Source organism: Choloepus didactylus, chromosome 1, assembly GCF_015220235.1.
Source record: "Choloepus didactylus isolate mChoDid1 chromosome 1, mChoDid1.pri, whole genome shotgun sequence".
NCBI classification, from domain to species: Eukaryota; Metazoa; Chordata; class Mammalia; order Pilosa; family Megalonychidae; genus Choloepus; species Choloepus didactylus.
The window spans coordinates 152,388,904-152,406,859 of record NC_051307.1 but is presented as its reverse complement, the minus strand read 5'-3'; the positions used below and the strand labels follow the sequence as shown (position 1 = coordinate 152,406,859).

General features: G+C 37.3%; 1 protein-coding gene and 1 long non-coding RNA gene across 4 annotated transcripts in view; one reads left to right on the top strand and one right to left on the bottom strand.

Annotated features, from left to right (window-relative positions):
- SLC9A9 (solute carrier family 9 member A9) overlaps positions 1 to 17,956 on the bottom strand; it is a 592,279-nt gene that overhangs the window by 99,267 nt on the left and 475,056 nt on the right. Inside the window, exon 14 of the mRNA XM_037843226.1 lies at positions 2,300 to 2,379. Within this exon, the coding sequence (XP_037699154.1) occupies positions 2,300 to 2,379 (80 nt within the window). The remainder of the gene's footprint in view (positions 1 to 2,299; positions 2,380 to 17,956) is intronic.
- On the top strand, positions 262 to 17,892 carry LOC119539576. Of its 3 annotated transcripts, XR_005217909.1 has the most exons (5): positions 262 to 322; positions 1,833 to 1,945; positions 2,904 to 3,068; positions 16,979 to 17,051; positions 17,844 to 17,892. It is a non-coding gene; the product is annotated as an uncharacterized LOC119539576 (long non-coding RNA). The 3 variants fall into 3 exon arrangements; XR_005217907.1 differs by lacking the exons at positions 16,979 to 17,051; positions 17,844 to 17,892 and adding an exon at positions 3,446 to 3,580; XR_005217908.1 differs by lacking the exons at positions 2,904 to 3,068; positions 16,979 to 17,051; positions 17,844 to 17,892 and adding an exon at positions 2,211 to 2,656.

Below are 17,956 nucleotides of genomic sequence, written 5' to 3'. Positions count from 1 at the left end.
TCTATGGAGATGTGATTCAATCAACTATGGGTGAGAACTTTCACTGGATTATTTCCATTGAGATGTTGCCCCACCCATTCAGGGTGGTTCTCTATTGGATGACTGGAGTACTTTAAAAAGAGCCACACAGGCTCAGACACAGAGCAGCTGAGAGTGACACCTCGAAGCAGCTACAGCCTCTAAGAGAGGACAAAACGCCTCAAGAACAACACATTTGGAGAACACCATTTTGAGATGCAACCTGGGAGCAAGCAGACGCCAGCCACAAGCCTTCCCAGCTAACAGGGGTTTCCTGGATGCCAATGGCCTTTCTCCAGCGAAGGTACCCTTTGTTGATGCCTTACCTTTATGGCCTTAAGAGTGTAACTTTGTAACCAAATAAACCCCCTTTATAAAAGCCAATCCATTTCTGGTGTTTTGCAAAAGGCAGCATTAGCAAACTGGAACAAACACACAGAACAAAATATCATGGGAAGAGATATTACTGAGAGTGTAAATCTGCTTTCACTTTTGATAGTCTGTCCATAATCACATGTAAATAAACCCCTGGTGAAAAGTGAGGTGAAAACTATGATATCATCTGAATTCAGTGCCACTGCTGTAAGCTAAAAATTAGTGTGGGCTCCCCTTTTCAATTTCTTGATTACAAGTTATTTTTTTCCACTTTTTTTTCCTTTTCTTTATTATAAAGCCTTCCTCAGAGCACTGCCAGAATTTGTACACCTTTTATCTCTATTCTGCTATACCATTTTCTTCCTGTTCATCTCATTGTAACCAAGCAGCCTTTATGTGTAAAATTCAGTAAATTTTTTAAAACTTCATACAAATTTGGTTATCAGGTACTTATAAGCAATGGTAGGATCAAATTCTGTTTTCATAGGAGCAGTCAAACAGGAGCACAAACCAGCATAACCTTCTCTGAACAAGCTTCCTTTAGAGAGACTAGGAAGGCTTCCGGTAAATAATGAGATAAGAGAACCTCCAAGAGGTAATTAATGGCCAAGACGGACTGCTTTTTAGGTGACTGCAACCTATGTGATCCCTCAAAACTCAAGACTGAGCAAGGCAAGATATCTGGCCATGGGTAAGAGAGCCATGGAAGGACCAAACTGAAACTTTGAAAAACTTCTACCTTCCATATCACCATTTTGTAATTTTGGAATGCTCTACTTTTGCAGAATTGCTTTCTAATTTTCACATTGGTTTCCTTTTACTTTCTGCTGCAAACTTCAGTTGGCCTCTCTCTTTGCTTCTTTCTTATTTTTCCTTTCTGTTCCTCACAGTCATTCCTCTAATTTGTTTTCCTTTCCATGCTACTGTGAATTTCCTATATTTCTCTTGCCTCCTCCCCTTTCCATTTTTACCTCTTCTTCACTGATACTTTGAGTTTTTTTCCCCCAGTCTTAATTCTTCTTCTTCCACTGATTTATTGTGGCCTTAATCATTCATTGCTTGTAAACTTAATATCACCCCGTGAATGGCATTTTCTCCCGGAAAGAAGAGGGATTTGTGACTGTGACAGACTAGCTACAAAGACCCAATGTGTTCAATTTTCAGTGCAGCCCTTTCCTTTCTTCTGTGGGGCCCTTTGCTTGGGATTAGAGATGGACTGCTTACTGCAACTCACAATGGAAAATCACTTCAGGCCTGATTTCTCAGCCCTTCGAATCACACGGTGATGTGTGTCTGAGCTGCTATGTTTACAACGATTGCTAGGATTTAAAAATTCCCTTTCACTGGAAAAAAGCTCACTCAAGTCTGCCTGGAAGACAAAGTAGTTCTGCTTTATAATATGATGAACCTGACTCATTTTCCTCTTCATTTTTCCACAGGATGAGACAAAAGCACACAAAAGGGTTCCTGAGAGAAGAGTGTGGGAGCTTTGTCTGGGTCACCCTGGCCAAAGGTTGCCAAGACTGTCCATACCACATCCTCAATCAAGCAGGTGTGTTGGGCCAACTCGACCAGAAAAGTAAGGTCTTCACAGAGGGAAGAACAATAAAATAATTCAGTTCTTCAGGACTCTATGATTTTAGATATTAGATATTAGATATTAGATTACCATAAAAACACCAAATACCTTTTGCCCATGAGAGCTTTCACTTTAGAGCTTGGGAACACTTACATGTGAACTACATAGTTTTTAATTTTCTGAAATCATTCTTTAAGACTGTCTATGAATTTGCTTTACCTTTCTGTGTTTCTTGCAGAGCAGGGGTGCACACCTCAGTGATTAAGCACTTGAAGTCATTCTCTGCCATGCAGCAGTATTTGTGAGATCGTCATAATCAAAGGATACTTGTGGTCAAAGCCATACCACATTCTGAAGAGCCACGCACTCTCCGTTTTTGTCGTGTTTTTATCCAAGTTATTTGCTTCCTGGAGAGGAACAATAGAAGAAGCCACTGGATAAAGAATAGAACACATTTCAATATCAAAATATATGTCAAATCAAAATAAATTTAACTAAATCCAAAAAACCTTTCTAGGCATAGGCATTTTCATCCAAATAGTGAAGCAGTTGCCAGGCAAATTGGCTCATAGGTCAGACCAGGTGGAAGGGACGCTTGTGGCATAATCCAACATTTACTTTTCTTAATAATCCCAATTTTATTAAAGAGCTAAGAAATGCCAATTTTTGACATCAATAAAAATGATATTTCTGTCAGATTGCTGCAGTGGGATTTTTACAGTTTGCTTCTGTCAAATTAAGATGGTATTTATTTATGGCTTATCAAAAGGTCAAGACTAAAGGGATGATAACAGCCTAATAATTGTTATACTAGTGTTCATTCATTTTCTTTTTGGTAGATCACTACCAAAGGCTATGGTTAGTTTTTGATACCTTCCTGCTTAGAATAATTGGATGTGCTAATTTCATTTTTTATTTTTTCTCCCACAAGGACCACAGAGGGAGGGAGGAAGAAAAGGAATTAAGGAAAAAGAGAAAGAGAAAGTATTCAATGAGTGTTTATGTGGTAACAGAGGATGAAAATGAGAAAAAAAGGAAAGAAGGTGAAATATTTTGTGAACTCTGAGGACAACTGATAAATGAATGCTGCACTTTGGTAAGAAGGATATTCAGTGCATTTTAAAACTTCTTTTGTATATCCCATTTTGCATATTAAGAGAAGAGAATTCCAAGTGTCAATCAGTTGTCATTATTTTTAGCATGCAAAGCATTTGTAACTTAATGTGGACTTTGTTGCTTTGTTTGGGCCCACATTTTCCATCCCCAAATTGTATCAGGAGTCTGCAGTCCAGTGATCATGTGAACACGATGACATTCTTCTTTCAACATGATGACACATGGAAGACGATGGCAATCCACTGGCTACACCAGTCACCCTTTAGTTAGACCAAGTTGATTGGCTTTTATTACATTATATTATATTATATTATATTGTATTATATTATATTATTTTTACTTTTTGCTCTTTTCCAGCCACTCCCATTGTTGGTTAATGATGACTAGCTGAACAGAAAAGGCTGCGTATTCTGCCCCCTGAAACATTTATGTACCAATGGATGCTGCAGTTCTGTCCCTTAGAAATGAAAGAGATATACAAGAAAGTAAAACATTGTCCATTTTTATTAAGCAATTTATCCTTTGTCTAAAATGGTTAAAACATTTAATTCCCAATAAAATTAAAACCCAATCTGGCAGCCCTAATCATTGGTTGTCTTAAAATCTCTGACTTTCAAACCTTGTACACTTTCCCAAACAGTGTTCCCTGGTACAACATTGTTCTAACATGATGTTGATGGGAATTCTGCACCAATCATTCAGGGAAGGGTGGGTTTGACAATGTTAAACAGCTTTCCTCAATGCAGGCCTTTTCAGAAGCCTTAATTTATAAATGACTCTGCAATTATAAACTTACAGAGCATTGTAAATCTTTAAGAGGGAAATGTTTCTCAAACTTACTTGTCCATGGAACTCATTCTCCTTCCCAACTCTCTTTTTATGGACATTAGAATTCTGCAGAGCTCTGTTTTCCAGTAAAGATAGAGTACCATGCATTGTTATCTAGAGTTAGAATTTATTCATCGTATTCCTCTAAAAAAGATACCAGGTTGTCCGGCTCAATTTCCTTCCTTCTCTGCATCTTTTGCAACGGTGTCAGATTTGCAAACTCACTGCTGCACATAGTGTTTTCTTCATCATCTTTGCAAGTTGTTTCTGGGTCACCATCTCCCTAAGAGGCCTAGTATGATGGGGTTCAGGTGGGAGAACAAAACTGCAATGGTGAACTAAACTAGTTAAGAAAAGCTATGAGACAACCAGTGGGGATTTTCTTTTTCATTTTCTTCTATTTTTTTCAAGAGCAATAAGGACTTGGATAATTTTACCCATCCACAGGCATAGGTAATTTCTGATTGGTTATAATATTTACCGATGTCATGATAGTCATTGAAGAAAATGGATGAAAAGGAATGTCATCAGATTCCTGTGTTTCTTTATTAAAGTAAAGGCAGAGGAGTGTAGAGCTGAGCTCAGCTGGTAGTCAGAAGCCTAGGATTCTAGGGTCCACAGTGTAGCAGCCCTGTTGAGTGATGTTCACAACAGTCTCCACTTATTGAATCCTCATTAACCACTAGGCAGCATTTAAGTCACATTATCCAGTCATTTATTCTTTCCAGTAATTATTTTTAACTTTCATAAAAGTTCAGCAAGGCAGGCTGCGTTATACCTATTTTACTGATCAGGACACAGAGGGGCTCAAGGAAGGGAAGAAATGAGCCCAAAGCTCACAGCTAGGAAGTGACAATTCTGGAATTTGAATTCAGGAATGTTGGACTCCAGAGAATTCTTTCTGCTATTATCTAACATGGTCTTTAAATTTTGGAAAGCACAGAGATTCTACAAAAGGCCAGTTAGTCTTGTTGGGCTGCAGTTTCCTTGTCTGTAAAATGCACTGCAGTAATTGGAATGGCTGGTCTTTAAAGTTCTACTCATATGGAAGATACTATATTTTTATTAATTACAACAACAGCAGTAAGAGCTAACATTTCTTGAACCTTTACCATGTGCCAAACACTGTTCTGAGTGTGTTCTGTATATTAACTCATTTAATTCTCAGAACAATTTGGTTCAGTGTATTCTATTATTACTCCTGTTCTACTATGTTCTATTATTATTCCTGTTCTATTACTTGAGGAAACTGAGGCAATGGGCACAGAGTGCACACCTTGGCAGCCAAGATTCCTCTGGATGGGACCTCTAGGGGTAAGTGGCAAGCAAACTAGGGCAAAGGGGTGTCTGAAAAGGGAGATGAGGTCAGGATACTGGAGTGCCAACAGAGGCTGAGACTGAGAAGTCACAGATACTGCAAACTATAATGAAAATACAAGACTCCCCTCAGCTGCGTGAACTGCTGATGGCTTTGAATGTGTCCCTGTAGAAACTTAACTTCACTGATAGGAATTTGGTCTCCTACAAACTGGTTTCAAGGATTCCCTACAATCTTGGAAATCCTCCTAGCCTTCCCTTCTATTTCCTCTCTCTTTAATTTTTATTTCCTAGGGCAATCCATCAGTATTCACAAGCACTCCTAAAAGAGCTCACACCACTTCTAGCAAACTTTCCAGGGATATTTTTGTCAGCAATGGTAGCTATTAGGGAGCATTTTGGAAAAATGTTGACTCCTGTAATCTTTTTTTTTTTTTTTTACCTTTATTTTACTTGGGGGACCGGAGGTGTTACTCATTTCACTACTTTGGAGACAAATAAACTGTGTTCTGGTTAGAATAAAACATTGTGGACCACATTTTCCTCAGTGGGGGAAATACCACTGGTAACCAAGCAATGATTTTTCTGCTGATCCTAGATAAAATTTTCAGTGTATGTCTTAAATATCTATTGGCCCAATTCTGGTTCCATTCATTTATTTCTCTTAGGTTATTGATGACTTAATAACTTGGTTATGAAAGGCCATCAATAAATGAGTAGAAATAAATGAGTTAGTCTAGTGTGTGTTCTGCTCGTGCACTGGGGGTTGAAGATAAATGTGCCAGGGGAAAGCTGGCCTGTGCAGTCACCCTGGAACAGGGAAGGTATCTGATGAGGCAGCACAGAGAGCAGGCCCTTGGGAAGGACCAGATGGGCAGAGGACAGCAGGTGGCATCAATCTATTGGATTATTCTGAGGCAGAGAGATGCTCATACCCCAAGGACAATCTAAGTGAGCAGTCATCAGAAGTAGTATCTGGAACTTGGTGGCATTTCTTTTTATCATCAGCAATATTTCTTCTCATTTTGAGTTTCTTTAGCCCAGAGGGGAGTTGGTGTGCGAGTCGGAGCAAGCATAAGATCCAGACACTGGAGACCAAGACCTGAGTTCTGACTCTCTACTGTTTAATAATAATATTCTTGAAACAACTCTGAGCCTCATGTTTCACAGCTGTAAATGGGAACTGGAGATTCAAGGGTATTGAATCTCAACTTTTATTTGCTCTTGCTACTTCTAAGAAGCAGAATGTTTGATGTATGTGAGATTTCTGTTTCCTTTATTATCCTTGATTTCTGGGAAAATTAAAAAATGATTGGGACATTTGATATCTTTCTTTTATCTCCTGACACAAAGGGAATAGACCTGAGGTTGGGAAGTGACTGAGCACAGTAGGGAGTGGGTAGTTGTCTTTTAAGTGACTTTCCCTTACCCCTAGCACCAGCCCAGAGAAGGAATAATAGGAAAATTACAAGGATACTCTTTGTTTTATGCTTATTTGAATCCCTGAGAGAAAACAAAAGGCTCTGACCAGAAATTTGTGAAAACAAGACTCTGAAGCAAGAAGGGACTGAACAGCTTCTTGTTCAGTTACACAGCTATATTTACTGTAGTGAAAAGGAAGTAAGCAAATGTAAATACATTCCTCTGTTAGTATTAAAATATGGGGCCTTTGCTAAGTGAATCCGGTGACCCCTACTCTGGAATAATCATATGGGATTGCTTTTCATTTAGGGGGACTCACTGGATTAAGAGAGACAGAGGATTTTCCTTTCCATTTCTCACTGAATATGAGATCTTGAGAAATTCATAAATGTTCCCTAAAAGAAACAGTCAGAAAATGTTCCCTAAAAGAAACAGTCAGAAAATGCATGTTATGGGGAAAAAAATGAAGGTGAAAACTAGTCAAGAATGGGTAACTGTTAAGAGGGCATATAAAAATCATAGATATGCTTCAAGATGACCTAAGCTCATGGCTTAGCTAGGAAGAACCATAGGGAAGGGTCTGATCTTGAAAACTCTGTCTGTATAGCTGATCCAAGATAATCCAGGGAAAAAGAAATGGTTTCATTGAAGTAAACAGAATATTGTGGTAGCTTTAAAATGTATGTCTACAAATTCTTTGATATGCCTCACTTTAACAGGTAGACCCTAATTACCCTCCCTATTGGGTGTGGGTTGCATTTAGTGACTTATTTCTGATGAGTTACTATAGCAGAAGTGATGTGCATATCTGAGACTAGGTCATAAAAAGTCATTGTGTCTTCCTCTTTGCTCTCTCAGACCACTTTGCTCTCTCAGACCACAGCTGCCATGGCATGAGAACACTCAAGCAGCTCTATGGAGTTTCTCTATATCATGAGCAACTGAGTCTGCCCACCAATAGCAGCGAGGAACTGAGGCCTCCTGCCAAATAGCCATGAGGGAGAGCCATTATGGAAGTGGATCTCCCAACCCCGGTCAAGCTTTCAGATGACATCGTTTTGGTTGATTCTTGACCACAACCATTTGAGATACTCTGGGTCAGAAACACTTGGTCAAGTTGCTTTCAAATTCCTGACCCACAGAAACTGTGAGATAATAAATATTTGTTGCTTTAAGCCACTATGTTTTGGGATAATTTGTTACACAGCAATAGAAAGTTAACACAGCTATATACTGGAATCATGAGTTCTGATGTGAATGGTACCGAGTGGGATTTGGGAAGAGGTAATAATGATGAGGCCTTGCATACTTTTGTTTTGTGTAGTTGTTTACAATTTACAAAATGTTTCCACAAAGGTACTATAGTTGAGGCGTAGAAGACATATTTTCCCCTTAAAGGTAATAAAATTTATTCAGTGCCCAATATATCCATGTTATAGCATGAAGGTTAAGTACAAAGATATAAAATCATGGCAAGAGGAAGTTCACATCATCTCACTTTAATTCCTTCACAGTATTCTTAACTAATGCCTGATTTATTACATAATTTAGTTATAGTGATAACTCTTTCCCATACTTGTATATACACATACATACACATACACACACATGCATACACGTCGTAATGGAAAATTCACTTAGAACAAGAGATGATGGATAATGCTATCCCCTGGAGACAGCATTCAGAAACACAAACACCATAGCAAGATAAGAGTTTCATATCTAGACTTGTGACTCCAGTATATAGTATTCTGTATTTATTCTGTATTTCTCTAGAAAAATCACTTAAAATCACTTTCATAATATGTAATGGATGCTCATGATAGAATAACTGTTAGCCTGACTCTCTGTAATGATTAATTTTCTGTGTTAAGTTGGAAAGACTATGGTGTCCAGTTGTTTGGTCAAACACTAGTCTAGATGTTGCTGTGAAGGTATTTTTTTTAGATGTAATTGACATCTACAGTCAATTGACTTTAGATAAAGGGGATAACCTTTGATAACGTGGTTGGTCCACATCTAATCAGTTGAAGGCCTTAAGAGCAAAAACCTGAGGTTTCCTGGAGAAGAAGAAATTCTGCCTCAAGACAACAACATCAACTCTTGTTTGAATTTCCATCCACTTCGGACTCAAGACTGCAACATCAAATCTTGCCTGAATTTCCAGGCTGTCGGCCTGCCTTACAAATTTAAGATTTGCCATCTCCCACAATTGTGTGAGCTAATTCCTTAAAATAAATCTCCTTATACACACACAGATGTATGCATGCACATATCCTATTGGTTCTGTTTCTTGGAGAACCTGACTGATACACCATTCCTCCATAAATAGCCATAAAATTGAACAAAATACATGAAACAACTGCTTTCAGGCATTGGATAACACACAGGAAAGGGCTGTGATCCTTGCGAAAAGGGAAACAAATTTGTACTCAATCTCCTTAACTTTTTTCCTGGGAGTCCTTTCCAAATTGCAGTGCAAAGAGTAAGCAGCAGTCTCACTGAGTTGAGGAGTTAGAAATTGTAGTCTGGGTGTTGCTGAAGGGCTGCAATTTTTAGGGCAGTGTACCCTAGAGGAGGGAGCTGAGCAGAGAGGGTCCCCAGGAGTCTATGTAGATGTTTCCCTCAGGTTCTTGGCTGAGGACTGAGTTGTATATGCACAGGGTGAGGTTCACATGGCCAGCAGGGAGCAGCTGTTATGACACTGAGAAATAAGCGGAGAGGTTAGAGTTCGCTCACTACAGGGAAACATTGGAGTTTAGCCCAGATAAAGTGGAGACTGAGCTATTCAGTTGAAACCACAAAAAAAGCATGCTTTATGAGTAAGAAATAGATGCCCTAGAATAATGCCCGTGCCCTATGAATAAGGCAAAATGGAAATAGATCAGTTCAAGTAAGCATGAAGCCAGGCCTTAAAAATTTTTAATTATTCGACTGAATAAAATTCAACATCCTTTCTAGCACTGCAACATAATCCAAATTCCCTACACTGTAATATTCATAATGTCCAGCATATGTTCAAAAGATGCTAGGCAGAGGAATACGAAGGAAAGCATGAACTACACTCAAAAGAAAAGTAATTTGTAGAAGCAGATCCTGAGAAGACCCAGATGTTGGAATTAATATTCCAGGGCTTTAAAACAGCTATAAAATACATGTTAAGAATTATAAGGGAAAAGATGGGTGCAATGAGTGCATGAATGGGGAATCTAAGGAGAGAAATATACTGTATATTAGAACAAAATAGGTATTTTAGAGCCCAAAATTATAATATCTCACATAAAAAAAATTCACTGGATTGGCTTAAGAGTAGATGAGACACCTCAGAAGAAAGTGACAGTGGACTTGAAGAGAGATCAATAAATATTACCCAATTTGTAGAACTCAGAGAAATAAGATTAACAGAATAGAATAGTGCCTATGTGATGATGGAAAAAATATAAAGTCTAATATACATGAAACTTGAGTCCTAGAAAGAGAGCAGAGGAGACATGGTGAATTAAAAAATGTTTGAATAAATATTGGCTGAATATTTTTCAAATTCGATGAAGAATGTCATCCTAGAGATCCAAAAATCTCAGAATCCCAAACAGGATAAATACAAAGAAAAACACCCTAGATATATAACAGTCAAACTGCTGAAAACCAAAGATAAAGAGAAAATCTTAAAAGGAACCAGAGAACACTGTATTATGCTTGGGAAATAAGAGAAAAAAATGACCACTGACTTCTCATCAGAAGTTGGAGACCATTAAAAATAAAATAAAGTAAAATAAAATAAAATAAAATAATAAAATAAAATAAAAAATAAAATAAAATAAAATATAAAATAAAATGGAATGATATTTTCAAAGTGCTTAAAGCAAAAAAAGCTGTCAAACCAGTATTCTATATCCAGTAAAAATTTTTTTCAAAAATGAGGGTGAGATGAAGATATTTTCAGATAAATAAAAGATAAGAGAATTAATTGCTAGAAGACCTACACTAAAAGAAATGCCAAAGGCTGCTTTTCCAACTGCATGGAAATGATACCAGATATAAGTGGGATTTATAAGAAGGAATGAAGAGCACCAGGAAAACATTTCTGCTGCATATGTAGGTAGACATAAAAGACATAATTTTTCCTTTTTCTTTTCTTCCTTTCTTTAAAAGACAATTGACTATGTAAAGCAAAAGTAATAACGTTTGATTTATTGTATTATAAGGCTTATAGCAGAAGCAGATGTGAAGTATATGACAAAAGTAGTCAAAGAGACAAATATAAGATTCTTATGTTTTATGTGCAGAGGTAAACTACTAATCCTAAGAAGACTGTGGTGAGTTATAGATGCATGTTTTAATCTCTATAAGTAACATTTAAAGATATCAGAAAAAGATTAAGTTAAAAATCAAATAGAGGAAATAAAACAGAGAGCCAAAAAAAGTTGATTAACCAAGGGAAGTCAGAAAAAGAGGAACAAAGAAACAAAAAATAGATGGGACAAATAGAACAAAATGAAATACGGATTTAAACTCATTCCTCTTAATACCCGTACTAAATATAAGTAAACTACACACTCCAACAATTAAAAGTGGTTGTCAAACCAAATAAACAATATAATCTAGGTATATACTATCTATTAGAGACAAGCTTTAAATATGAAGAATCAAATAAGTTGAAGGTAAATGGATGGAAAAGGATACTCAATGTAAACAGTAAGCATAAGAATACTGGTGTGCCATATTAACATCAGACAATGTAGAGTTTAAGACAATGAGTGTTGTCAGAAATGAGGAGGAACATTTCATAATTATAAAAGGCTCACTGCATTATAAAGACACAATAATCCTAAATGTGCATTCATAGAATAACAGAGCTTTGAAATATATGAGTCAAAATCTGACAATTAAAAAGAGACACAGACAAATCCTCATTACAGTTGGATGCTGTGGCAGTTTGAATGTATTATGTCCCTCAAAATGGCATTATCTTTGATGTAATCTTGTGTGGGCAGATGTATCAGTGTTGATTAGACTGTAATTCTTTGAGTGTTTCCATGGGGATGCGACCCACCCAACTGTGGGTGATGACTCTAATTGGATAATTTCCATGGAGGTGTGGCCCTGCCCATTCAGTGTGGACCTTGATTAGTTTACTAGAGCACTATATAAGCTCAGACAGAAGGAGCCAGCTTGCTACAGCCAAGAGGGACACTTTGAAGAATGCATAGAAGCTGAGAGAGAAACTGCAGCTTACAGAGACATATTGGAGACAGTTTTTGAAAGCAGACTTTTGTTCTGGAGTAGCTAAGAGAGGACAAACATCCCAAGAGCAACTGAGAGACATTTTGGAGAGAAGCTGAAGCCTAGAGGGGAATGTCCTGGGAGAAAGCCATTTTGAAACCACGACTCCGGAGCAGATGCAGCCATGTGCCTTTCCAGCTAACAGAGATTTTCTGGACACCATTGGCCATCCTCCAGTGAAGGTACCCGATTGTTGATGCATTACCTTGGACACTTTATGACCTTAAGACTGTAACTGTGTAACCAAATAAACCCCCTTTTACAAATGCCAATCCATTTCTGGTGTTTTGCATTCCAGCAGCATTAGCAAACTAGAACAGATGCTTTTATCAGTAACTGATAAAATAAGTATAAAAATATCAACTTGACATAATTGACACTTATTGAACACTATACCAGTAGTATTCTGCAGTTTTTTGGTGTTGCTCAAACAGTTGGAGAACACATGTTTTTGCAAGTACACAGGGAATGTTCAGCAAAATAGACCAATTGGAATCATAAAAGAGCCTCAAAAACATTTCAAATGCAGAAATCTTACGAATACATTCTTTGACCAAAACATAATTAAATTAGAACTCAATAACAATAAGATAGAAATAGAAGTCCCAAATATTTGGAATTAAACAGTACACTTTTAAATAACTCAGGAATCAAAGGAATTACAAACAAAAAATAAAAAATATTTTGAACTAAATGATAATGGAAATAAAACATTATAGCTTTCTAAGTTTATTTTAGAAAATAAAAAGGGTTTAAAATTAATGATCTGTGTTAACCTAAATAAGCAAAGGAAAAAAGAGCCAACTGAACCCAAAGTAAATAAAAGGAAAGAAATAAAGCAGAGATCAATGAAATGGAACCCTAGAAAACAATAGAGAAAATCAGCAAAGCCAAAAGTTAGTTCTTTAAAAAAATTAATGAAATTTATATATCACCATGAAAACAGATCAGGAATAAAAGAGAAAGCACAGATTACCAATAATAGGAATGAAAGAAGATAATGCTGCAGATCTTATAGACATTAAGTGGGGTAAGGGGATATTAAGGAAAACTTTATGCTGACAAATAGATGAAATAGACAAATTCCTTGAAAACTATAATTTACCAAAGCTGACAAGAAATAGAAAATATAAATAGATTTACATCTATTAAAGAAATTAAATGTGTAATTAAAAATCTCCTTCCAAACAAAGTTCCTAGGCCTGGGTAGTTTTACTGGTGAAACCTATGAAATGCAACTTTCATGCTAAACCCTGATAAGGAAAGAAAGAAAATGTGTACTCTGCAACTGTTTGAACACCAAGAAAAGAAAATTACAGACCAATGTCCCTTATGGACACAGATTGGATGGGAGCATGATGAAATTCCCTGGGATGTTAGAAATGGTCTAAGTCTTCATAGGGGTATGAGTTGTATAGATGTATGCATTTGTCAAGACTCAACGAACTTCTGTTCAATAAATGAATAAATAAATGAGTGATTGAAACAATGGAAAGACTCAAGTGACTTGCCCAAAGTTTCATAGTCATTTTGTAGTGGAGCCCCTCTTTGTTGTTCATCCTAGCCATACTATGTCTTTGAGATTGATATGGACAGAAATGGTATCACTTTGGACATGAAGGAAATCCATGGCATTGTGACTTGTTACTGACCAAAGTTTGAAGGTGACCTAGGGACAGCAAACATCAAACTAGAATGTAGAAACTCTAGTTTTTCTGATGGAAAAATCCTAATATTTTTAATCCTCATTCTTCTGGCAGCAACTTTCTCTGCTCAGCTATTGACATTGCCCTTCTTTGAACTTTTCTCAGCTCCGTTAGGACTTTCTTGAGCAGAAGCAACCAAAATTGATTCACCAGGTTGCACACAAGCATAAATGACAATCAAAACCAGAATTGTAATGAAGCTATTGGAAGCAAATGGAATTAGCATTAAGAGAGCACACAGGGAAACAAGCATAGCTTTAAAAAATAAAATTGTGCTAGAAAAGATGGAAATTAGCCTCATTGTAACAGTGGGCAGGGTGCAGTTGGGAGAGAAATGAGTTTTTAAAGAGGTCCACACCTTCAAGGGTATTCAGCACATATACAACAAAATCAAACATCACAATGGCAAGGATCTGGACCCTGTCCATCTCTCCCACCTCGTCTCTGGTCACTTCCACCTCGTACACTCTGGCCTTCCTGCAGTTCTTACCGTGCACCACACCATTGGTTCTCCTGGGCCTTGATCCTTGCTCTGTCCTCTGTCTGGACGGCTCTCCCAGCTCCCATTTAGCTCGTTTCTGCACAGCAGTCAGGCCTCTGCCCAGATGCCACTTCCTCAGAGAGGTCTGCCCTGACCACCCAATAGCCTCTCTCCATTCTGCTGCTTCCTCTTATCTGCTTTATTGTTATCCCTTTCCATTATGGATTAAGTCATCCCCTCCACAAACACATGTTCAAGTCCTAACAACCAGTCCTGTGGATGTGAACTCATTTGTAAATATGATCTTCGAGGCCCCATTAAGACGAGGCCAAACTGAATTGAAGGTGGGCCTTAATCCAGTATGGCTGAAGTCCTGAAGAGCAGAGGACATTGGGCACAGTAGCAGTAGGAGACAGAAAGATGGCCATGGGACAGAGACAGAGATTGAGTTATGGGTTGCTTGTGAGCCACCACCAGCATGCTACAGGTTTCAGAGAAAGCAGGGCCTGCGGACACCTTGATTTTTGACTTTTTGTTTCCAAAACTGTGAGAAAATAAATACCAACCAGTCTGTGGTATTTGTTATAGCAGCCCTGGCAAACCAAGATACTCTCTGAATTTATAGTATGTAGTTGTTAATACCTTTTTATTATCGGTGTCTCCTATTAGAATATAAGCTCTGTGAAGGTGAGGATTTTGAATTGGTAACTGCTGCATCCTGCCACCAGATTTGTGCATGACATAGGTAGATGCCAATCATGACTTGTTGCATGCATGCATGTATGAATGAAATGCATGTATGCATACACACTGGTTAAGAGTATGGCTTCTGGAACCAAACTTTCTGGTTTAAATCCCAGCTCTGCCAGCTGTGTGCTCTTAGACAAGGTTTTTTTGTTTGTTTGTTTGTTTGTTTTAACTTCTGTGTATATACATACAGTTTCCTTATTTGTGAAATGGGGATAATAATAGTATTTGCTCATAGCATTATTTTGGGAATTAAATGAGTTAATACATGTAAGGATCTTAGAACAGGGTCAAGAAAAATTGTCAGTGCTCAACAGCTATTAGGATGATCATGATAAAATGGCAGAAAGGGGAAAAGAGAGGCAATAGTTCTTTGTTTGATATTAAGAATGTGAAGCCATTCATATCCTAAAGATGTATCAGGCTAAAAGGAAAATTGTGACATTACATTACTAGTTAGTCACAGCTACAAGTTCCTATTTCTCAAAAGTTATTTTACTTTCCACAAACAGAGAAAGATGAAATTCATTTAAAAATAGGCACAGTTAATTATGTATGTTTATTCTTGAGAATGTAAGAGCAGTAATTTCCATAACTTCCTGTAAAATTTTGTAGCTTTTGGTAAATAAGAATAGGGTCTTTCCTTTTTTTTTTTTTTTTAAGGTTGGCCAGTGCAAAAATTATACTATTTGTTAATGCAAATCCAACTTAATAAATGCAAACCAAGTAGAAACATTCAAATCTCCTATGAATTAGGGTTTGTGCTCTGTAGCCTGACAGAGCAACAAAAGCTGCGAATATGTAGAGTTGACAGGCAAAATGAGGGTAGGGATGTTTTTGATACGCGGTTTGGAAAGTAACAAAAAAAATTCTGTGCAGGTCAAGTGCAGACACATGGACACCCTGTGGTTTGTTACCGCCGTTACTTTCCCGTACCAGGCACTGCAGATATGAACTTAGTATATTACTGATTGTTAGTTCCTCTCCCCCATTTTTGCAAACAGAAAGTTTACTTATTCTTCGACTATAGCAAGTATATAAGACTTTTTCATGATCTGCTTTTTCATTATTCTTTTTACCTCTCTGGTTTTGGCTTTCTGCTTTACTATTGTTCTATTTTACTGAATTTTAAAATTCTTTTAAAATCTATTTTACTCTTATTTTATTATGTCTGGTGGTGGTATTAGCTGCCTTGAGTCTTTTGGGAAATGAATGAATTTGGCTTAATAAATTAAGTTGAATAGTTTTCATAAATACAGTTTCCCTTGATTCTCACAACAACCTGGAGATGCACACATTATCATTCACATTTTTACAGGCAAGGAAACTGAGATTTAAAAGATGTAAGAGACTTTCCCAAGACAAGATAGCACTTAAATATTAAAATCAAGAGTAGAAACCAGGTTTCCTGACTCCAAATACCAGATAGTTTTCACTGTACTATCTAAAAAAAAAAAAAAAAATACTTTCTATGGCTGTAAGCATCTTCAGGTAAAAGTTATTACTGATTTAACAATGGTGAACTTTATTTTTTGTTTGTTTCCTAATTTGTTTTAAAGTGCCACATAACTGAGCTAAAATAAAATACATTTAAATTGCAAAGAGAAGGACTTAGGCTACTGGGAAATTTTACCAATAATTACACATGGTTGTAGAATACTAGGAAGTTAGAAGAAAATGAAGAATTTCCTTTGATGAATTTTCTTGTTCTGTCTCCTTTTTTTTCTTTTAAAGGAAAAGATATGTGAAAAGGATAGAATTTAGATAAAAGTCTTGCTTGAAGGGAGGAGGATGGATTAGTTGACGTACAGAAGATGAAAATGACTTTTAAAAATTAGTCCCTGCCAGGCCTTACTAAGTACTCACAATAGCCCACCAGTGTGAAAAAAATGGGCTTTGGGCTCCTTTCAAAGGTTATTGATCCTGGCCCTGATCCTAGTGTGTGGGCACCCCTGCTGGGCACAATCCTGCAGTAAGGTGTGTTTCCTAGGCCATGAAATAGTGAAAATAGCATTAGGCTGTCCTCATTGAAACACGTAAAAAAGAAATTTAAAGTACATGTGAGTCAGAATCATCACCAACTTAATTTTCCTGCCCTTTCTGCAGAGCAAGAGAGTCCTTCCTTTTTTATGTCTATGGAAACCAGGAAAGCAGCATCTTTCCCAGCAACACTAACCAGGTAAGCAGGTGTGCCTCACTGATACAATCATAGGGGAAAAAAAAAGAAGAAAAGAGTGATAGATCCCCTTTAAATCTTTAAATCTCAGTATGATCACAACATAATTCATTGAGCAACATCACTTAAGATATTATCCTATCATGTTAGCCTACTTCCAATTTCTCCAAAAGATGCAACAATATATATTTTTAAGTGCTGAATTAAAAATGACTAATGCAAAATTGCCAATGTCAGATTTGACTCTGATAATAGGTTCAAGTTCAGAGTTTGGAGGATGCTTTTCCCTTCATTTACTTGGAGAACTACACATTGCTGCAGACAGTTTTCCCCAAAGGATTTTCAGGTCTCTGCAGATAGTGGCTGCTCCATTAAGTCAGTTATGGCTCACCCAGAGCATTTCATTGTATTTTTACCCATTTCAATATTTCTGTACACTTGTAACTGATATATGAGAAGCCATGCAGGAGAATCAGGTCCATTTATTGTGTTCCCAGCAAACATCAGACCATGGTTATTCCTTTTTATAAGTGAGTAAACTGAGGCTGGAAGTGTTTGAGTAAATTTCACCTGAGATTACCCAGCTAGCAAGTTATTTGGCAGGGATGAGAACTCCAGGGTGGCTCATTCCTAGAGCCGTATTCTTGCCTCTACACTGTTCAATTTCTAGACTTCCAATTGCCTCACAGAGACTGTAAGTATATGCTGGTTCTAAGCATTCATATGCTAAAGCACTCAAGTTATTGAGCAGTCTGGATTCCCAGATGTTTTCTAGTCATCTGCTTTTTTGATCAGCAGAGGCAGCCCTGTATAGAAAGAGCCCTTGGCCACGTGCTGGACCAGCATATGCCTTTTCCAGAACAGAACAGGAACTAAACATCTCACAGTGCGATAATCTATGCATTGGC